This window comes from Stigmatopora argus, chromosome 10 (assembly GCF_051989625.1).
Source record: "Stigmatopora argus isolate UIUO_Sarg chromosome 10, RoL_Sarg_1.0, whole genome shotgun sequence".
NCBI lineage: Eukaryota > Metazoa > Chordata > Actinopteri > Syngnathiformes > Syngnathidae > Stigmatopora > Stigmatopora argus.
The window spans coordinates 445,861-468,278 of record NC_135396.1 but is presented as its reverse complement, the minus strand read 5'-3'; the positions used below and the strand labels follow the sequence as shown (position 1 = coordinate 468,278).

At 48.8% G+C, this 22,418-nt stretch overlaps 1 protein-coding gene across 1 annotated transcript; it reads right to left on the bottom strand.

Moving 5' to 3' along the window:
• Window positions 1-2,885: 2,885 nt before the first annotated feature.
• On the bottom strand, window positions 2,886-22,058 carry plekhg2 (pleckstrin homology domain containing, family G (with RhoGef domain) member 2). The gene is made up of 19 exons (XM_077611591.1): window positions 21,877-22,058; window positions 20,381-20,462; window positions 19,619-19,980; window positions 19,411-19,511; window positions 14,743-14,812; window positions 14,467-14,513; window positions 12,092-12,242; window positions 11,771-11,902; window positions 11,510-11,692; window positions 11,346-11,438; window positions 8,412-8,498; window positions 7,803-7,836; window positions 7,585-7,680; window positions 6,383-6,484; window positions 6,059-6,270; window positions 5,668-5,787; window positions 3,936-5,589; window positions 3,606-3,813; window positions 2,886-3,536 (listed from the first exon to the last, which is right to left on the bottom strand). Exons 2-19 carry the CDS (start codon window positions 20,421-20,423, stop codon window positions 2,900-2,902), a joined length of 4,332 nt encoding a protein of 1,443 aa, XP_077467717.1. The 5' UTR covers window positions 20,424-20,462; window positions 21,877-22,058; the 3' UTR covers window positions 2,886-2,899.
• Window positions 22,059-22,418: the final 360 nt, after the last annotated feature.

Sequence of the window (22,418 nt, the reverse complement as noted above, 5' to 3'; positions counted from 1 at the left end):
ACCTGCCTAAAAACAGTTTTGTAGTTTCAACACTCAATCGTTCCCAGCTTTTTTTTGGCACTTGTCATCAAACACATTTCATGTATTTGAAAATGATCAACATGAATTGACAGTCTCTCTAAGGGTGCATTCAAACACGGTAAGTCCGTCTTTTTCTTTAGTCCGGTTGGAAATACAGTTTTGGTTTTATGCGCTTTCTTTTCACATTGACATTGTGGCAAGAGTCCCAGGATTTGACAACAAACCCACGTGTGTGCAAACATTGTTGGGTCCGGGCAGGCTAACACGGACGACGGTCAAATACTGCGAAACATCTTTTCCATTTCGATGTGCTTTTTCCAGCATAGTTTTCACGTCGGTACCTGCCCAAATATCAAGTCGACATTCCGTCTCCTCGTCCTCGTCAGCAGACCGTCTTGCTAACCAAACAACATTTCCCATGAGCGCGATTTTCTTACATATCGGGACTCGGACCACGTGGACCAAGATATGGCCTCTCTGGGCCGAAGTCCCGGCCCATCTTTTCGCTCCGCGCCAGAGTTCGTCGTTGGTTTTCATTCACAGAAGGCCAAAAGGGGCGCAAGGCCGTCTTTACGGGGTCAGTCTGAAACCCGAGCGGACATTTTCTCATAGCCGGCCGCAGTTCTGACTCACGGGAGAAGAAGCGTACGGCGGTCCTTTGACGCTCACTCGTCTCGGCGCTTGAAGTTCTCCCAGCGGCGTCTGGCTGACGCTCACGCGGGCGCTGCCGAAGGAAGCGATTCGCCCGCTTCCGGCTATCTGCAGGTTGACGGTGGTGGCGTAGCTGGTCCTCTGATTGGCCGCTTCGCCGGGAGACCGCCCGGCCGGCGGCGACGCGGGACCTCCGACATCGGGGGCCTCTCCGGGCGATGGCAACTGGACCTGGTAAACCTGGTGGTGGCCGGCCGGAGGCAAGGATAGGACCACGCAGGAGGGGGCGAAGTTCGCTCGCCGAGGGGGTCCGCCGACGTAGGCGCAAATCAGATGGCTCCTTTGTTCCGCCGGGGGTTGGGCCCAATCCGAAGAGGAGTCGACGGCGGCAAAGTTACCGGCTTCGGGGTGGCCGTTGTAGTTGCCGGGTCCCTCCGGCCCGGCTTGACCGATGCCATGTCCTCTGTGAGAGGGACTTAATGTGGGAGGGACTTGAGACCCAAGTGCACCTGGAGGGCGCAGGAATGCCGGCGAACCTTCGCAAGAGGACCCTCCGCGTCTAGAGCCTCGCCGTTCCGGAGTGTCGCCGAAGACCGGGGCTCTTTGGCTACTCTCCACCCGGGACCGGGGTCCACCGGGTCGACTCGGGGGCGCTTCCGACGGGTTGGAGAAAGACCCTCGTGGTGCCTGAGGGGATCCCGGGTGGGAACTATCCACGGAAGGCCCAGAGGAAAAGGTTGCATCTCCCGAAGAAAAGGAACGAGGAGGGGAGGGCCATTGTGGAGTTCTGGCTTGGGGCACGGCGATGTCGCAAAACCAAACTGGCACGCCGATGGCCGGCGGAGACACCATTTGAGGGCTCCCGCGCAAAAAGGAGGAAAGAGTTGCCGACGAGGCCTCGGGGATCTCCAGCGTTAGGCCCAGAGGGTTGGAGGAACTTTGGGCTCGGGGGGTCTCGTCTGTTGTGGCCGAGGAAAAGAAGCGGGGAGGAGAGCGGAGACGGGCCGAGGACGCCGGGCTGACGGCGAAGGACGCCGGGCTGACGGCCCGAGACGGGGATTGGACTCTGGAGTTGGGTTCGGACGCAGAAAATGGCCGCGCGATGCGGTTGTGCGAGCCAAAGGAAGGACGGTCGCTGCTTTGGTGCGCGGAGGCGGAGGCGCCACCCGTGCCGACGTTAGCCGACGGCGACCTCCGCGGACCGGCGGGCGACCCCACGTCGTCGCCGTTCTTGGGATTCTGCCATAAATTGTACCCCAGGGGTCGACGAGGCGGAGCTGAGCCGCCGGACGGAAGTGGGTGGCGACTCTCCCGTGGAGAAGGAGAAGAAGAGCTTTGGGAATTCCAGTAAAAAGTTGCCTCAACCGATGGAGAAAGAGGAGGCGACGGATCGGCAGCGGGAGGAGCTGCCGCCGCCGCCGTGCGGGTGGCTTCCCGCCAGTGCCGGGGGGCGCACCTTTGCAGAGGGGAAGACGCCCCATTTCCGCCGTTGTTCTTTTTGCTCAGGGTGTGACTGATACAGGAAGCGGCTAGGGATCTTGTCAACGCGGACGAAGAGGCCACGGGAGACGAGAGAGGCGGAGAACGCAGCAGAGAGGAGGGCGTAGAGGCGGGAGGTGTTTTCGCTCCCACGGCCGACGGCGTCGGAGAGCGGGCGGGGGGAGCCCGTGCCGAGAAACTCCCGACGGCGGAGCAACCGGGGCTGGTTCTACATGCGCCGTCCGGAGACACCGAAGCCTCGGAGCGGAACGGGAAGGCGCTCGGCGAAGAAGCTCCGATGACGGAAGGGCAGCTGTAGGGTGAAGTTGTGAGACGTCCGTCCGGGTCAGGTGGGACCGCGAGCACCCTCGATTCCTCTCCCCGATAGAAGCCGTCCAACGGGGCTCTAGGAGGAGAGCGGCATCCCGAGTGGGGAACCCAGACAGGAAGATGTTGGTGGTCGGAGGTCCTGGAGTGGACACAGACGGAAGGACATTTATTTGTTGTGCTTAATTCAACACGAGATCGCTCAAAGTGCTTTCCATTGCGTCAAAATCCCCAAAAGACAAATAAAACGAGACACTAGCTAAACAGGAACTATGGACTGAGTTGGCAGTCTAGGCAAGTATGAATTGTATTTATATAAAAGCTGTTCTGAAAGATTGCTTGGCTCAAGTACACCCCATTAAATAAAAATGTTGAAAATAGTCGGTGCCTTTTTTTCATTCCTCAATTCCCAGTTTAGGACTTACTGATATTCATTTGAAGTGGTGTTGATGACATTCCGATCCTGGAATTCCTCCAACTTCTGCCCGGTGGAATTTTGCGGACAATCGCCAGAATCCGTCGACGGATAGGGAGCCTTGGGGGGGTCTTGCGTCGATGACACCGAGCTTGGTGGTGGTCTCTGGGACTTTGCCTCAGAAATGTTCATGTCTGCCAAAGACCTCCATCTTTGCGCCCAACAACTTTTCAATTCACCCCCATCAAACGGCGGATAATCCTCTTTGCTTGGACTTCCCAACAGACTTTGAGTAGCGTGTCCCCAAGTCTGCCGTTGTGGGGAAATCGTGTTCTTGACCGATGCCACCTTGAGGACCGTCTCTCCCGGGCTGGGATCTTCACGCCCGGGTCCGGTGGCCCCAAAGTGTTCGCGGGTGGAGGGAACACTTGGCGTATCTTTGCCGGAGTCGTTGGCGGGGATTCGGGATGGTGGGCCATGTTTGTCTCCCGCAGCTGGTAAATCCTGTTTATCTTGATAATGACCATCCTTATTTCTGAAAACATTCCAATGCGATTTGTGAGAAGATGCACCAGAGTGTTGCACAACGCTGTTTACACAGCCCGCATCTTCCACGTAAACACGGCGTTCTTTCGCTTGTGATCTACACAGATGCACCGAAAGGTCAGCGGGACGGCGGATAGACTTAAGCTTAACCGTACGAGGCGCGTACCTCGGCGTCGGGACGTTACTCCTTTCCAGACCGGAGGACAAAGTTCTCCATCTGGCCTCCGCCGCGGTGGACGTCGGAAGCTCATCGTCCGGTCTGCCGCCATCCGGTTCCTTGTTCGGTGCTACGATGAAGTCTCTGGGTCTGCACAGTGCGAATCCTCGCTTTTCAACGTTTTGCCGATCGGTGGATGTCGCCTTCTTCTGGACATCTGACGGAACAACAAACATCCTCGTCATGCAGGAATGAGAAATCATCCTGCTGGTCTAAAGATTAGGAATTGAAAAAGAAACCACATTTTTTGGGGGGTTAAAAACAAATCCAAAACCGTACCATTGCTTTCTTTCAGAATCCTTTCAACCGGGCTTTTTTGGTCCTCCTGGCTTGTGGTGCCATTGTGGTTCTCGCTCCAACTCCGGTCCCGCTGTCCACGCGTCTGAGCTTCAGCGCCTCCGTGCGCTTTGGTCTTGGTCTGAGCGCTAGAAGCGTCGGGCCCTCTGGTCTGGGAGAATCTCCGGCACTCGTCGTTGGCGTCCGCCGGCGGGTCGGACTTTGCTCCGGCCTCATCAACTTGAGCTTGTTTCTCCGTTTCCGTTCCACCGTTGGCACGAGCCGGCCCACCCGGATCTCCGGCTTTACGGCCCACCGAAATGGCCCATTTTCGATGCAAGGGCACCTTGGAGCCGCCGCCTTTGGCGCCGTACATGCCGGCCAGAGTTTGGACTTTGTTGAGGATACGCTCGGAGTTCCTCATCAGTGAGGGGTCCGCCACGGGAGCCCCGCTGGCTTCAAATAAGCCGATTCCCGTCACGTCCGAAAGCGCGCCCTCGAAGAAGGCCCGGTGGGTGGAGACGATCCTGGACTGTCGGAACCCCGGTCTCAATTTGATTTGACCGGGCGCTTGGGGGTTTCTACTGGTCTTCATGTCTTTCCGCTTGCTTTCAGTCCCAGGAGGTCCCGTTTTAGGACACCGCGGGACATTTGACACAGTTTCTTGAAGACTCCTCCCCTTTTGCGCCTTGTGTTCTGTTGGGGCGCCATCGGACTCGTCGGTCCTCGTCGACGGGAGAGGAACGTTCTCTGGAGAAGCTCCTTGGCCGTGCCGTGTTTCTGCAACTGGTTTACCAGGCTCTACTCCCTCGTTCACTTCTTCCTCTGACCTGTCGCTGCAGACTTTTGCGTTTCCGTCCTCCATTTTTCGTTCAACTTCACCGAGCTGGACGACGTTCGACGACGGACTCGGAAGAAGCTCCTCTGAATTTTCACAAGAGATTGGCGAGTCATCCGGGAGAACTTTGTCCCCGGCTTCCAAATCCGGGAGGCCATCAGCGTGTACATGGTGAGAGTCTTCTGCAAAAACGGTAGGAGCTGGATCAGCCAAGGGTGTGGCCTCATGATGTGTCTCCAGTTCCTTCTCATCCTCCCCCAGATGATCGCTTGCGCAACGTGACGGCGGATCTCTCTCTGTGCCCTCGTCTTCTTCTTCTTCTTCTTCTTCTTGACTGGGACTTAGGACCTCCGGGTCCTCTTCCAGTTCCGCCGCTGCCTCGTAGTAACTCCTGATCTTCTCTATGATCTTTTTGTCACCCCTGGTCAAAGCAGAGCCTCTTTTGACCTTCATCCTCGTGTTCTCTGGATCGGAAATGGAATTGCTGGACTCTGTAAGGAGGTCCGTTGGGCTCGTCGGCGGCGGCGGCGGCACATTTTTCTCCTCTTCTGATCTTTTCCCAATATCCATTTCTTGCTGCTCCTCTTCCTCAATTTGCGTTCCATCTTCTACAACTTCAGAGATCACGCCAGGACTTTGAAATCCCTTCTGACAGCCAGATGTCTGCTTTTCATCAGGCCTATCTTGGCCAGATTTCTCTTCCTCACGCGGGAGGTCCGGGAAGAGCGTCTGTTCCGAGCCGGTGGCCAGCGGAGGCAGTGGGCAAGTGAAATTACTCTGGCACAGCGGCAACTCTGAAGGTCGGTCCAAGACTTGCTCCTGAGAAGAACAGAACTTGCGTTTAGTGTGATACCCGACCGACTGACTCTTCTTGAGCCCAATTTTTTTTTTGCTCACCTTGGAAAGCAGCCCGTCCTTTGCTCGACTCTGGTTAATCAACTCCAGTATCTCTTCTGTTATGGACACGGTCGGGGGAACGCAGAGGGCAGCTAAATCCTCTTCCTCATTGTCCTCCTCCTAAAAAACAAAACAAAAGATGGATATGGTACCAGCTGGGATTCATTTTGGTTTCAGGCCTGGCGGTACTCGGATGATTCGCCTAAAGACGTTTCGCCGACGGACGTTTGACAGACGGACAGGTCGCCGAATGGACGTTCCACCGAACGTTCGGTGGAACGTCCATTCGGCGATCTGTCCGTCTGTCAAACGTCCGTCGGCGAAACGTCTTTAGGCGAATCGTCCGGTCACGGGCCTGGCGTTTATTGCCTCATTCCGGATCGGCGCTCACCTCCGGTTCCCGTCGGGGATCCCGCTCTGCTTCCACCCGGACCGGCGCGGAGTCCGGCGTACCGCCGCTTTCCGCCGAGTCCAAACCGTCGGCGCGGTTTGATGGAGCCTCGCCGTCGGCCCGCCGGCAAAGGCCAACGACGCTCTTGTCGGCGTTTGCCAGATTGAACTCGGCGTCCGCTCGCAACGCCGCTTCGATCTCTTTGGCCGGAGCTGAAATGTCGAAATCGGTCCCATTTTACGAGCGCACGTGTTTCGAGTATTGCCGAAGCTACCGCGCGATTGGACGTCCGTCCGGCCAGTTAACGGTGTATGCCCGGCGTACCCGACTGTCTCCTGGCGCGCCTGTATGGCAGATTCCCCTCCAGTAGCATGGGTAAACTCTTCCTGCTTTTTTCCGGGGTGTACGTCAGTACTTCAGGAGGTTCTGGAAGTTTCAGACAAAATTGGATTTGCACATTTTTAGGAACATTTAAAAAAAATGAATAGCAGAAAAAAATTGCAAAGAAGTGAGGTCGCGATAATCGAGGGAAGACTGTACAGACGCTCCCCTACTTACGAACGAGTTACGTTCCAAGCGATTGTTCATAAGTTGAATTTGTTCGTAATTTGATTCAGTGCTATATTTTGTATTATAATTTATGTCTAAGGCCTATATAAGTATGTTGAAGGTTTATACAAGTGCATTTGTATGTTTAAGGCTTGTATAAGTAACCAGCATTGGTTTGTACTGAAAAAAACATTTAATAAAATGGAGAGAATACATACTAGAAAGTGGCCGAAAGAAGCTATCTAATAACGATTGCACAGTTTTCTTCTTTTTTTCATCATAAATGATGCGGTAGCACTGTATGGCATCATTCAATTGATTTGCAAACTTTGTGCAACGTTCAATATTTGGGTCCTGCTGCTCGATCTTTCTGTTTAGAAATGGTACTGACGGTCGAACGATTCAAGTTGTATTCCCGTGCAACGCGCATCAAGCTTCGTTATTATTGCCACTTGTTTCAAATGAAATGGCTTGCTTCTTCCTTGCACCTCCCTCAATAGAAACCTTTCGCTTTTCACCAACCATATTGAATAATGGATGCACGAGATATTTAATGATAAAAATGAAAAAGTTTTTTTGCGCACTGGAGATACGTTCACGCACTTCCGCACTGCAACGAACCTGGCAGAGGAAGGTGGATGCTGGGTGAGCTGAGCTCTCACAGCACCAGGCGTCGTCGGTATTAGCGGCGGAAAGAAGCACTACTCGGAAAAAGGCGCGCAATACAAAATCCAATTTACCAAAATTTTTCGACATAAACGCAATTTGCAGACATGTTCAAATGTACCGTTGTTCGTAACTTGAATGTTCGTAAGTAGGGGAGCGTCTGTAAACCAGAAACCCATCAGACTGTATTAGAATGTCAGATTTTTGTAGGTCTCGATCTATTATCTGATGTGTACGTAGTGTGGCCCGCCAGCCATTTTGCAGCTTGGCATCAAATGCTTTTTAAAATAAATTAAATAACTAAAACGTACCTGATTGACGGCGTCCTCTGTGATAACCGTGGACGTCGTCCAGTCGCGGCAAAGTACAAGAAAACTTCTTGGCTTGGTCCGACTGGAATGGGGGCGCTGCCGGAAAAAAACGAAATGGCTACGTATTAGCCTAGCTTAGGTCACAAGATGGTGAGACACGAGGTTATGACGACTAAATAAATTAGTTGGGGGGAATTTTTGGAATTTTGTGTACTCACACTGGCACGAGTTGTCTCCAAGGACCTGTCTGGCCTGTAAACAACATTTGGATTAAAAAATACATAAAAATGACATATGAAGTACAAATTATCCCACAAGGGTGCTGGAGCCTATCCCAGCCCACATCGGCAGTGGGCGGGGGACACTGAATGGGTTGCCAGACAATCGCAGAGTAGAAATGATATTCAAAATAAATAGTTTATTAATGTCTTACATTAGTTTTTTGTATTTTTTTAAGTTCATCTATTTTTTCCAGCATTAGCACGCAACAAAAATATATTTATAAAAAAAACCTCTTGGTTTCTTCCAAAAAAAATCATCCAAGTTTTTGTTTATTAGTGACTGACTGTGTTGAATGATGATTGCCTCCCTGTTGAAATGGATTGGAATTTTATTGACGTCAATGGCAGACGAGGAGATAAATATTATTTCTGGATTTGTATCTACACATTTATTTGGACTGCATTTCTCCTCAAGTGTGCTCTTAATTAGCTGTGCTCTCGACTTGTCTGAATGTCTCATTAAAACCAGGAGGGGGCGGAAGAGAGCAGCACACATTTCTCATGACAGCCATTATTTCCACGTGTTGTGCATTAGTGGCAAGCAACCTTATGCGGAAGAGAATTGGGATGGTTTTCCACAATCAGTTTCTTGAGGTAGTGAACCCACAGCCTCTTCTCTTCCATGTTCTTGGCCTGCATTTGACACAAAAGACAGCCATAAGCAGACTTGTCACGGGCTGTTTGCCAACGTTTAAAGGCCTTGAACAAGACCATTAATCCCCCACCCCCTCTTTCCTCCCCAGTTGGTACATCCCCTTCCCACCACACGTAGCCACCCCAAAAAGTTGAAACAAATGGCGGTTACAGCCTAACATTTACAAAATGTAGCCACAGTGGGCCATTTTGTTTCCATTAAAGGGGTTGAAGAAGATATACCGTATTTTCACGACTATAAGGCGCACATAAAAGTCTCAAATTTTCTCCAAAATAGACAGGGTGCCTTATAATCCAGTGCGCCTTATAATCCAGTGCGCTTTATATATGGACCAATACTAAAATTGTTATCACGATAAAATAAAATGAATCAGTTATAGGGTACACCGACTCTACTATTTTCCCGTAGACAAAGTACTGCGCAGCGACTGCTGGGATATGTAGTAGTTCTTTTGTCAATACATCCAATGGATTGTGGCCTGTATACATCCACATCAATACAGCTTGACGAAGCATGGAAAGCACTGTTGGAAAAGTTATGCTAGCTACCAGCTAGCTACTATTTGTGAATGGATTGTGGCCGCCTGGACGAACGTATAAATCACAGAAAATGAGGACTTTGATGGATTTGTGGGTGATGATGACGTGAGTAAGTTGTAAAATGGCTAAATAAAGTACAACCCAACTCCGTTTTGCTTCCGTTGCCTTTTTAAAAACGTGTTTTTAGCGTGTGGGTGTAGCATGCAAGAACTATATATCCCAGCAGTCACTGCGCACCGGAAAAGGAGTCTGGGGCTGCTTCCGGTAGCAAGCGCTATTGCGGTTTGATATTCATATATAATATATAACATATATGCTTCTAAAAAAACGGTGCGTCCTTTGTGTGTTTAAAATACAGAAATAGCACTTGTTACTGACACTGCGGCTAAAAATACGATGCGCCATATAGTCGTGAAAATACGGTATTTACATTTGGTCACGAGACTGCCAGCCTGCAAACGTTTAGAAAATTCAGCCCCCAAAGACGGCTTGACTTAGCGACTCTAAAAAGTGTCTGTGATGAGTCGACCGAGGAAAAATGCCTCAACAAGTCATGCCTGAAAAGACACAGGAAGTTGAATATTTAGCTTTAAAGTGGCTATCTTCAGGGGATTTTTGGCTAGCTTTGTTGATTCACCTTTTAAAAATTCAGCCCCTGAGGCCAGTGACATAAAAAGTGTTGATAATAGTTCGACCACCAAATAACTCCCAAGCAGTCATGTTTGAAAGTAGAAGGAAGGCTATTATTTTTGGTTTCAATTGGCTATTTTTGGGGTAACTTGACCCACTTTGTTGATCCCCCTTTAAATAAATATTCAGCCCATTCAACACAAAGTCTGAGGAAGTCAAAGCTGAGAATGTAAGCAAGTCTGATCATTTTAATGGCCTGCTGACCAATGTTGATGGTTCACCTTTATGAAGAAACTTGAAAAATTCAGTCCCTCTGATAGTTTTTTTAATAGGTATACTTTAATAAAAGCAGAGACATCGTTGACATATTCCAGCTACGAAACTTGCAAGGAGAATCCACCCAGTTTTATTTAACAAAGGGAAATTTGGTAGAAATGTCTACTGAGTAGATCAACAAAAAACGCCTCAACAAGTCATGAGTGAAAAGACACAGGAAGTCGAATATTTTGGTTTGAAGTGGCTATTTTAGGGGCAGCTTTTATTGATTCACCTTTTTTAAAAAAATCAGCCCCTGAGGTCAGTTGGACTTCAGGACATAGAATTTGGTCGGCCTGATAGTAATAAAAAACAAAAAAGTCTCGGGAAGTCATGCCTGAAAAGACACGGACGGGAACTCTGACCTTTTGCTTTGAAGGGGCCATTTTAAGGCTAATTGATCCAACTTTGAAGACTGGAGCCCCCGAGGCCACTTCCAACAAGCCACATCAAACTTGGAAGGCATGCGTACAATGAGTAGACTGTTGGGTTTATTCTGGGATGTTACTATATCTTCATGAAGCATTTTAATAGGTAATGAAGCTATAAATTAATTTGTGCTATACTTTATGTTAGGACCTAGTAAGCTCGAGGACACTTTCCCCCCCACAGAGGGCCAGTTCATTGTTTTCAGGACTATTGAGCGAACGGGACAGCATGTTCCAGGCCGAGACTGTTGATCTGAGTTTGCAATGAAGATCTGCCAGGGACTCTTAAATTGCTTTGACTTGGATTCCGGCAGATGGCGATCATCGAATCGACTTCCGAAAATACTCGCATTATTGTTTAAAAATACGGTCGTTCTGTTTACCTTCTAAAGAAATGATTATGCTTACTTGTGCAAATTCTTACGCAGTTGTTTTGGTTTCCGATCCGTTCAGGTCACCTTGTATGCTTACTGGTGCAAATTCTTACGCAGGTGTTCTTGGTTTCCGACCTGATACGAAATTGTTGTGGCAGTTGTTTTTTGACCTTAATGGTGTTATTCGGTTAGCTTATGCAATTGTTTGAATCAGATGACCTTAAATGTTTTGATTATGCGCCGACTAAATTGACAGGGGAAGATGCCGTTTCTTTAGAATCATCTTGGACGAAGGCGAGTCGGGAGTGATTTTCCTTGCAAGTTGTAGTCAGAGTATGTTAATGATGTCTCCCTGTTTTGATTTAAGTGTATTAATAATAAACCTATCATAGACCAATTTAAAAAAGGTCTGAAGAAGCCACGCTTGAAACCACGCAAGAAGCCTGATACCTTTGGTTAAAAGTTAGTTTGGGAAACGGATGTAGAAGGAAAGAAGGAAGGAAAAATGGAAGGATTTCCAAGGATTTCCAAGGAGTCACCTGGACGACGTGCTGCTGCCTGGGAATGGTCAAGTCGGACACTCGGAAACACAGAGGGTCCTTCAAGGTGTCCACCAGCAGGAGATTGCAGCACTGAAGAGTCCCAAGAGCCCCGGTCAGAAAGATGGGACGCCGGCGCTTTTTCGGAGCGACCCGTCACTTACGAAAATGTGCGTGCTGTACACAAAGCGCTCGTCTCGTTTCTTGGCGATCAGGAGCATCTTGTCGAACAAGAAGAAGGCGCGTTCCTTCTTCACCCGCTGGACTTTGAAGGAACCCTCCAGGACCAGTTCTCCGAAGCCGCTCAGGTCGGGACCGCTCCAGTTCACCAGCAGAGACTCGATTTCCTGAGAAAAGGGTGCAGATGGCGTACCATTTACCCGCAGCGCTCGGTGACCAAACGACCGAGTACCGCAGCGACGTACCTGCAGGCGGACGGCGTGCTCCTGCTTCCTCTTCATGTCGTTGATGTACCAGGCCACCGCCGTCATGGTGATGATAGCGTCCTCCACCACCTCGTAGCCCGGGTCGCTCTTGTCCAAATGCTTGGACAGTTCCTGGGAAAAGCGCAAGCGTCAGTGCGTCCATTTCCAAAGTTTCAACTTCTAAGCAAGAGGAAAAATGGAATACTTGACAGTACTTGAAGTATTTACACATTCTATTGAAATATGAATGCATGCTTTTTCTACATGGCCGATTTCCCCAATTGGGAAGCAAAGCCCAAACCCCCGGCATGAGCGCCGTACCTGAAGCAGGAGGTGATACTTGAGGATGCGCTGCACGGGTTTCAGGAGGTACGTCTCCAAAGGCAACGAGTGGTTGAGGGTGGCCTGCCTCTCGTGGAAAAAGCGCACCAGGATCTGGTCCTTCATGCACTCCTTCAGGACCGACACGGAACTGAAAACACATCAAAGTTGGAAGAAGTTAAGGAGGAGAGACGGAGGAACCGGCGAGATCATTCGGAACCGCGACAAATTGAGAAGACCGGATAACGGGGACCTGTCGGATGGAGATCTTTTCCAGAAGACAAATGAGGAACCATATTCGGGGCTACATTCCGATGTTTGTGGGATTTTTTGGAGAGAATTTGCACCTTGTTTGTGGAGCTTCAACTTGGGAGCAGACATGCATTTTTTTCTTCAAGTTTCTCCTGAGATATTTGGACATTTTTAAATGAATTTACTGAAAGAATTTGCCACGGTTCTGGGGGTTTCTCCCGAGGCTCTGGCTTGAGAATGGTTTTCTCCAAGTTCCAAACGAGGAAGTTTATCGTCCAAGGTTCTTGACAGAAGTTTGGAAGTTTGCTGCGTGAACTTTTGCTCATCCAGTCTGGTTTTGAAAATGGAAAACTATTGTCAGCTCTCATTTTTGGTACGGCGATCGAAAGGATTTCCACGCCGCTCGCTGTTTGTCTGTTTGTCATTTCACACGTCCGTGGTCTAACGTTCCTTTTCTTCTTCCAGGCCAAACGTGCCGTCTCGGTTCGAATCCCTTCCCACCGTCGCAACCCAGATGTCAAAGGAGCTTCCTGGGAATTGGCAGGTTAGTCGTCCAATTTTTTGAGGACTGCTTGTGAACGCTGAGGTGGCCAATCCGTTTTCGCTGGGAGGGGCCAAACCTTGATTGGTAGCCATCATTAAGGCTGGCTCAGATACAAGTCAGAGGTCAATAACATCATTATTTTCCTTATCATGAATTGATTGTCACTAAAATGGCCATTTTTGCATTTGCTGCCCTGCCCTCCCCTCCCCCAGTCAAAATAGATTGGTCATTTCAAAAAGTGTAATAGAGTGATGACAAATTCTTATGATTGTAAATGTAAAGATTTTCTCCATCCCCAATAGGGAGGGTCAGGAATATTTTTCACATTTCAGCCTCATTCTTGTGCGCTAAACCATCGCTTTTACGCACGCAATTGCGTTTAAACGCACGCATTAAATGGAATAAGTCTTGTTTAAAAAAAAAAACATCACATAATCACAAAATGCTTTTTTTGACTCTGTCTATATATGCTTTTTAAAAATCATTTCATCCCATAATCCCGCAATGCATTTTTTTGTCTCTCTCTCTGTTCTAATTTGATGTTTATTTTGAAAAAATAATTTCATCCCATACTCTTGCAATGCATATTTTGTCTCTCTCTGTTTAGTTTATTTTATTTTTAAGGTTATTTAGGTCAGGGGAATGTCATCATTAATCATGTTTTTTTAATGACTTTGTCATTATTTTCAACAAAATATGAATTTAGAAGGCAAGAATAGAAAAGAGAAAACACTGAATGAATCTTTGAAATATGGAATCATTTATCATTTAGTTTTTATGTTTGGCTTTGCAACTCGTGGGCTTTAAAAAAAGAAATAAATAAATACGTAAGTCAAAAGTCAGCAGATGTTTAAAGAGCACCTCCTCTTTTTTTTTCTTCTTCTTTGCTTGGGATCACTGAAAACATTTGACCTACTTTCCTACAAGAAGAACAAAAAATAAAATAGGCCCCCCGCTCCCAGTACGTCGGCCCCCTTTTTGGTCGAGCGAGGCGACGCCAAGGTCTTTTGGCGTGCGTCTTTGCTTCAAATGTTTGAACGTCCAAAGAGTCCAAAAAGGCCACGGGAGGGAGGGAGGGAGGGAGGACATTTTTGGAGCGCCGCGTTTACCGTCCCGCTCATGACGTGGGACAAATTGAGAGGAAACAGATGCGGGTGGGCGGGCTTTCCAGAGCCTAAGGCCCCTCCCTCAAAATCGCCGCTTGGAAATAACGCGGCCATGATGTCACGCTCGCCGTGACGACGTCATCGTCACCCTTCGTGTCCTCTTTCGCTTAAAATGAATGCTTTTTTTTTAAGGACGGGACGGATTCTTGGATTCTTTCTTTCATTTGAACGTGACACTTTGGATTGATTTCCATTTTATACGTATGCATACCTGTCAACCTCTGCCAATAACTGCCCTTATAAATGATTATGATTCCCCTTACAAACCCCCCAAAAACCTTAGAAACACCGTACGACTCATACGAGTCGTACGGTGTTTGGAAGGTTTTTGGGGGGTTTGTAAGGGGAATCATAATCATTTATAAGGGCAGTTATCGGCAGAGGTTGACAGGTATGGGAGCGCGCATACTCACTTGGGGTAGTTCATGCAGTACAGCGTGTAGATGTCAAAGGCTTCACTCTGCAACACACAAGTCAGGATGGCCACGCGTCATTTGAGAAGCAAACTGGGCGCCTTCCATAAGGCCGGCCGCCCCTGTGCTAGGACGGCTGGCTTTTTACAGGGTGTCGCGCCGATGTTTTGCAGCGCCACTTCATCAACAAAGTCGTGTGCGTGACCCGTGTGCTTCCTGTCACGCACACGCAACACGCTTCACGCTTTACGCTTCACGCGTGCACTTGTTCCTCACCCTTTCCACAAAGCAGTCGGCGATGGCGGCAGCGGCGTGCTGGTTTCTCTCTAAATCTTCCAGAAGTTCACTGTGGGGGGAAAAAAAACACAAACGATGCTGATCAGACATGAATAAAATTAAAATATCCAGATGTATCCTCCTGGACATAAAAAGAGTTTATTGCCGTCATTTTCAGCATTTCACATCATCTTGAATTGCTTTCTCAAAGTCCATTTTGGCAGCGGCAATTTCCAAATCTTTTTGTATTTTGGCCGATGAGCCCATTCCCAGCAATTCACGTCGTCAATCACTTTTACGGCTTTTATGCTTGATTTATTTGGACATGAAATGTGCGCTCGCAGGCACGGCTAATCCGCGTTCGCTTCCCTGCGCTGCTGGGATGCCGCAATGACCAATTGTAGGAACCCGAGGAGGACATCCAAACATCTGGCCGCAATTTACGACCATTCTTAAAAACAAAACAAAACAAAAAAGATTAGAAAAAACTTGGGAGTCTGCCAAAAGGAGATTTGGCAACCAACAAAAAAATAGATTTCTGCCACTAGAGGGCGTCCGGAAACTTGAATATCCCCACCACCACGTCTTGGTCCAATGCATCAAATGAAGTCATAATGAGATTTTTCCAGCACGGCTTCCAGAGAGATTTTTTTTTGCTCCATCTATTCCTGATGAACATATCTGCCCAATATCACTCATCTTAAATCTATAAAAATGTTGGTGTGAAAATGAAGTGAATCAGTCCACAAAAAAAGGCACCTTGGAAGCAAAATGGCAAACTTTGTGTCTTTACAGGCATGACTTCCTGAGATTTTTGTGGAGGAAAAGGTGATAAACATGCCTACCTCATTTCATGACGCCAATTTTGGGGGCAGAATTTTTTTGGGGGGGAAACTAAACAGCTGCTTCAGATTTCCTGTCTCTTTTCAGGTTTGCCTTCTTGAGACTTTTTGGTGGGTCTACTCAAGATTGACCAAATTTCATGTTGCCGAAAACCAAACTGCCCACAGGAGGACTTTTTTTATTTATTTATTTATTTCTCCTTCTAAAGTTTGACAGCATCTTTCGACAGCTAAAACAGCTGCTTCAGACTTGATGTTTCTGTTCACACATGGCTTCTTGAGACCTTTTTGGTGGCTTTTCCAACCAAATTTCCTTTGGATCCAGCAAAATGGCTTTTGTCTGAATTTTTCCTCCATCCAAGTCAGCTTTTTTTTTTCAATTGATGCCAGTGGAGCAGGCTTCCTGTGTTTTTACAGCTACGGTGTGTGTCTTGAGACTTTTTTTAAAGTTTTTTTTGTTGATGTGCACATCCTTGACCAAAGGAGCCAATTTCCCGTTGCTTGAGTGAAAGTGCTTTGAGGGGCTCATTTGTTTTCACGCTTCATTTGGGAGCAAGTCTCCACCGAGCCGTCTCCCATAACGACTCCACGCTTAAATATCACACTTCTTTTCAAGCAAGGAAGGCTTCTTGAGACTTTTTTGGGCCGATCCACCCACGTTAGTAGACGTGCGACAAACTTTGGGGGCTGATTTCTTTTTTTTTGTCAGTCGGATTCTATTTGGGAGCAACTCTTTGACTGGAGCCTAAAATGGCTTTCTGTGTCATTTTTTTGGGTTCTAGTCCTTCTAGATGTGTCTATTTCTATCTTGTGAAGTCCAACTGACCTTGGAAGCTGAATTTTTGAAAAGGAGTCCTCAAAGTGGCCCTTCCATAGCCATTTCAAAGGCAAAATATCAGTGCCTTATTGACTTATTGGTCAGATCTACAGTGGTGGCAACGTGCCTTGCTCTCTTTCACACTTTTTGGGTGCGAGAACAATGAAGCCGGCAAGATAAGAAGCAGAAAGCGTGACTTCCGACGAGTCGGGGGGGTAACGCCGTGATGTCATCACTCTCCCTCTTGGGCTATGACATCAGCGGGCTCAAATTCTCGGCAAAGACGAGATGTTTGAGTTGGACGCGCTGCCACGTTTCTTTCCTTTTGCTCCTTTCTGACATTGAAGGAGACGCAAAAAAGCCCCCGTCCATCCGTCCATCTGCTCATCCGTCTCCTGGCTCTCCCATTTCTGGCGTCAAGCCCGTCTTGCGGCCAGAACATTTGTCGTTAGCGTCACGCTTAAGAAACGACCAGAAGAAAGACGCACCAGAAAAAAAAACACACACACAAAGTAACAAGAACAAAAGAAAGAACAAAGAAAACAGTTGCATGGTGTGTGTTAAAGGGCGCGCACTAACGTGGAGAGCACGTACATGCGCATGTGCGTGCGTGCGTGTGTACGCGCTCGACGCTGTCGCCAGCGGGAAAATTACCGAGGGCGAGTTTATCATTTATGCGACTAAAAGAGGAGAAAATTGCAACCTTGGAGAAATGAAAATGGCTGCCATCCCTGGCTTAAGTATACGGCTTGGACCACCTCCCTACAGCCACACGACACAACAACAGGGAATATCAAAAAACACGGCAGAATGCCAAAAAAAAAGAAGGACAACCTGGTGGAACAAAAACAACAAAATAACAGGATACGACTTAACCAAACATTGAAAATACACAAAAGATGGTGCAACTCAAGACAAGACGAGAAGAAAAAAAAATGTGACTTGACACCAAAACAATAAAACACCACGCAGACACGAGGTAGTATAAGGCAAGGGTGTCAGACCTGGTTGGCGGGCCGCTTTAACGTCAACTTGTTTTCACATGGGCCGGACCATTTTAGATATAATATTTAGATTTTTTTTTTTATAAATGGATTAAAAGCCCTGAATATTCCGTTTTTTATAGATCTAAAACAATGTTTATTTTAGCTTTTTTTATATTTTACAAAATGATTTTTGAACTAAAAACACAGAAAAAATGATTAAAAAATGACAATTATTGATTTAAAAGGGGGAATATCAGGAAATTTAATATACATCTATACTCTTCATTTGAATTTGATCCCAAAATAGAAAGTCGGCACTCATGATTTACTTTCCTGGGCCACACAAAATGATGCGGCGGGCCAGATTTGGCCCCCGGGCCGCCACTTTGACACGTGGTATAAGATATAAAACACAGTCTCACAACAAGCAATCACAGAGCAACGCAAGACCAGAGAAAACAATGCAAAAGACAACAAGACAAGACAATAGAGGACAAAACCCAACTTGCCTGGAAGCAAAAAAGTCCAAGTGATTTGAAGACAAAACAAGCAAGCCAATGCAAGACGTCGCAAAACACACGACGACGTGACGACACACAACGTCGCAGCACGAGACAACACTTGACAAATATCACACGAGACAAATTAAGCCGACACAACAAAAAAATGAAGCCACGAGACAAAATATCACAACTACAGGGGGCGCCAGAGAGCAAGCAACAGAAGGCAACGCCACAACAACGCAAGTCTACATCCAACAACAACAAAAACAACAACAACAACTACTACTACTATTAGACAATGTCTTTCCGGGCCAAACGATGAGAACGTAAACGAGAGCACGCCAGCAACATGAGATCTGTAAACGTTGCGCATTCCTTCAGCTCACATAACTTTCTGCTCACGCACATCAAACTATTGTTTTGCATGTCCGTCTGGCAGTGTGCGTCTCTCTCTCTCTCTCGCTCTCTCTCTCTTTCTCTTTCCATGTGTTTGTGCAAGACAAGAAAGAAATGAGGTCAAATGTTGTTTTCTCTGCAGGAAGTCAACTTTGACTTTTTGGGGGTGGACGCCAAACCTCATCCGCCGGTTTAGCCGGCCTGCCGCCACGCTCGGCGTTAGCGTTAACGCTCCTCCGCTTTTGCCGGGCCGCTCTCGTCGGCAGAAAAGTTGCGAAAATGTGGAAAAGCGTTTTTAGCGGCGGAGGGTCGCCGCCACTTTCCTCTTTCCTCTTCTCTGCTTGGACTCCTTCCCGGAAAAAAAAACGGATTTTGCCGCAACTCTTTGGCTCAGACCAGAGATAAGATGGAAAGTTTGCAGAAAGGCCGGCGCCGACCGACTTTTACGTCTTGAAGCGGTAGGGCCGGCGGCGGGCGAAGGAACCCCTGGCCGCCGGCCCTCCCGCTTCCGTCGGATCGGACGTCCACGAGCCGTAAACTCATTCCGACGGACGACGGTTTCGACGTCTATCCCCATCGAGGGCAGCCAAGCCAACGCTATTGCTCAAACAAACGACCCCCCCCCCCTATTCAGGTGCACCTTATAGTCCGGAAACTACGGTAGTTGAATGACATGCACACTATGTGAGCCCAAACACACACTCACACACGGGCGCACACACATTATTAAACAGGACCATAAATCACACGCACACAAAAGCTCCAGTGTGTGAGCGGAAAACACAAACACACACACACACACACGTTATCAAACCCTCCCGTAAATCACACACTCACACACACACACACACACACACACACACACACACACACACAAAGGCCAAGATTTGGGCACACACACACACACACACATGGATAGTTTTCATTCCTTCCAGACTTCCTGCCTCACGTTCTCATGGGAAACGTTGCGAGGGGCGAGCGAGCCGGAGAAACGGCGCCCCCGCCCCCGCGTACGTCCCTTCGCTCGCGAGCCGCTAACGACAGCCAATCTGGCGATCTGTCCTTTGGATTTCGGGGGGACGGAATGGCCGCGATACGCTAGTTTGCCCACCAGGAGCCGTTACCTGTTGAACTCGTAGATGTCCTCGATGTTGCAGAAGAGGCCGCTGACCTGCTCGGGCTTGAGCGGGAGGGCGCCACGGTCGATGATGCAGCCCAGGTAGTCCTGCGTAGGTGGGTTGCCAGTACCAAAAAAAAAAACAAGAGAAAAAGCACATTTTCATGGCAACATATTCAATGCCAAGGCAAAAGTTTAGCGGGCGGCGCCCCGACCTCGGCGATGCTCTTGAGGTCCCGGACGTAGGCTTGCTCCGTCTCCACGATCTCCATCAGCACCCGCTGGGTGCGCGAGGGGCGCCCCGGGTGGGCTCCCGCCGCCAGGGGGGTGAGCTCCAGGCTGATGTGGGAGCCCTGGCAAGCCCCGGCCCCGCCGGGCAGCGAGGACGAGGAGGACGAAGACGAAGAAGAGCGCGAGGCGTCGCGCAGGGACGCCGACGAGGCCGAGGACCACAGCGACGGGGAGGCGGGACGGCAGGCGTCGTCCACCGAGGCGCACGAGGCCCCCCGCCGGCCCGCCGACATCCCCCGGTCCACCATCCCGCTCAGCGACGACGCCGACGACGGACGCTTGCCACCTGCCGCCAAATGCAAAAGGCGTGATTGGGCCCCAACGGACCGGACGTCATCGGCGGCCAACGAACGTTCCAAATGTTCCACGTGAGCTCACGGCCTCATCAAAGGACCAAAAAAATGCCTTTGGGAGGCATCAAGGGTGCCATTAACGTACTAGCTTGTATTTAAGTAGAAATTCCCACCGGCGACAAGTCCAAACACATTTTGCGCAAAGCCGTTAGCAGCCCACCAACGTCAGTCACCCAAGGGGGAAAACAAGGCAAATGCACGTCTGCTTTTACGGTATTCCGTTCCGTTAGAGCCTAAGACAATTGTCCATTTTGCAGAAAGCGGCGGCGATGGCGGCGATGGCGGCGATTGCGGCGACGAACGAGATGACCCGAGCCGGAGGCGTTGGCTCACCTGCCGCGTTGCCGGACGATCTGCGGCGCGAGCCCTCGGGCATGATGCGATGCGATGCGAAGGGACGTCGCCGGAAGTCGCGCTGAAGGCCAAAAAGGAGGGGTGAGTGATTAGCGCCTTTTCATATTGACATTCCCAAATAGGTCACGATTACAAATAGCGGAAAAGCACCATTCCAATGTCGTTTCATGCGTAAGACAAAGAATAAAATCAAAAGAGGGAACTCTTTTCAAACTATTTCATATACAGACACTCCCCTACTTACGAACAACGGTACATACGAACATGTCTGCTAATTGCGTTTATGTCGAAAAATGTTGGTAAGTTGGATTTTGTATTGCGCGCCTTTTTCCGAGTAGTGCTTCTTTCCGCCGCTAATACCGACGACGCCTGGCGGGCGCTGTGAGAGCTCAGCTCAGCCAGCATCCACCTTCCTCTGCCCAGTTCGTTGCAGTGCGGAAGTGCGTGAACGTATCTCCAGTGCGCAAAGAACCTTTTTCATTTTTATCATGAAATATCTCGTGCAGCCATTATTCAATATGGTTGGTGAAAAGCGAAAGGCTTCTAGTGAAGGAGATGCAAGGAAGAGGCAAGCCATTTCATTTGAAACCAAAGTGGCAATAATAACGAAGCTTGATGCACGTGAGAGTGGTGAGCGTTGCACGGGCATACAACTTGAATCGTTCGACCGTCAGTACCATTTATAAACTGAAAGATGGAGCAGCAGGACCCAAATATTGAACGTTGCACAAAGTTTGCAAATCAATTGAATGATGCCACAGTGCTACCGCATCATTTATGATGAAAAAAAAAGAAGAAAACTGTGCAATCATCGTTGGATCGCTTCTTTCGGCCAGTTTCTAATACATAAATCTCTCTCTCTCTCTCTTTCTCTATACAGTACTGTACATATTCTCTCCATTTTAATAAATGTTTTTTTAGTACAAACCAATGCTTGTTACTTATACAAGCCTTAAACATACAAATGCACTTATATAAACCTTCAATATACTTATATAGGCCTTAAACATAAATTATAATACAAAATATAGCACTGAATCAACTTACAAACAAATTCAACTTATGAACAATCGCCCGGAACCTAACTCGTTCGTAAGTAGGGGAGCGTCTGTACTAAATAATTGATGGACTCTGAAAATCGTTGTCCATCCTTCAAGCGCTCTATTCCTTAGTTAGCAGCAGACGCTAAAGCCGAACACGATACAACGATAAGTCCCATTAATAGCAAATCGAACAGCCATCGTCCGTCCGTCCGTCCGCCGCGGCCCGGTCCGGCCCTCGGTGCTGCCCCCCGAAGGCCACGCGGCTAAAGCGCAGCCTGACGACACCGCGTCCCCTTCCCGGAATCCTAACGGGACAACGGGACCCCCCCCCCCCACACCACCACGACATTCCAACATTCCAAAAGAAGCTTCCCGAGAGCCCAATTCTCACACGGGGCACCACCGGAAGCCACTGCCACACTTTTACCTTACCTTAGGTCGTCGTTCCCGGCCTATTCCCACGTGTGACGGCGCCCGACTTTTCCGCGCTGGCAAAAAGGGCCCGACGGCGGCGTGCCCGTCGCCGCGTACGTCATCTCGTCGGCGGCGGCGAGGTCGTCCGCACGGTCGCGATTAGGACGCCGAGAGGAGAGGCGAGAAAGTCCGCTGCTGTGAGGGGAAAAAAGAAAGGGGAGGGAGGGAGGGAGGGAGTTTGTAAGGAAGGAGGGATGAGAAAAAGAGAGAGAGAGTTGGGGGGCGACAGGGGGGAGACAGACAGAGAGAGAGAAATGTGCGGCAGCTGCTCGGTAGAGAAGAAAAAAGTTGGAATGTTGGGAGATTTGCTGACATGTTGGCCCTAAATGGCGCCTCGGCATTTACTGGCGACGCAAAGCAGATGCGCACGGAGCAAACAAAAAATAAAAGTAAAAAGTCAAACAAAACAAGACAAAAAAAAAGAGAAGCCATTGGCGTTTGCCTTTCACCTTTTTAATGGGGACAAACAGACAGACGGACGGACGGACGGATAGGCGGCG

What these genes read in the sequence shown, in the direction of transcription:
- plekhg2 (XM_077611591.1), bottom strand. Translation starts at nt 20,423, where the DNA reads ATGCCCGAGGGCTCGCGCCGCAGATCGTCCGGCAACGCGGCAG. An exon ending in GGCAGCAGCACGTCGTCCAG is followed by an intron (nt 8,499 to 11,345) that starts GTGACTCCTTGG and finishes TGTCAAATGCAG; the next exon opens with GCCAAGAACATGGAAGAGAA. An exon ending in AGTAACGTCCCGACGCCGAG is followed by an intron (nt 3,537 to 3,605) that starts GTACGCGCCTCG and finishes GCATCTGTGTAG; the next exon opens with ATCACAAGCGAAAGAACGCC.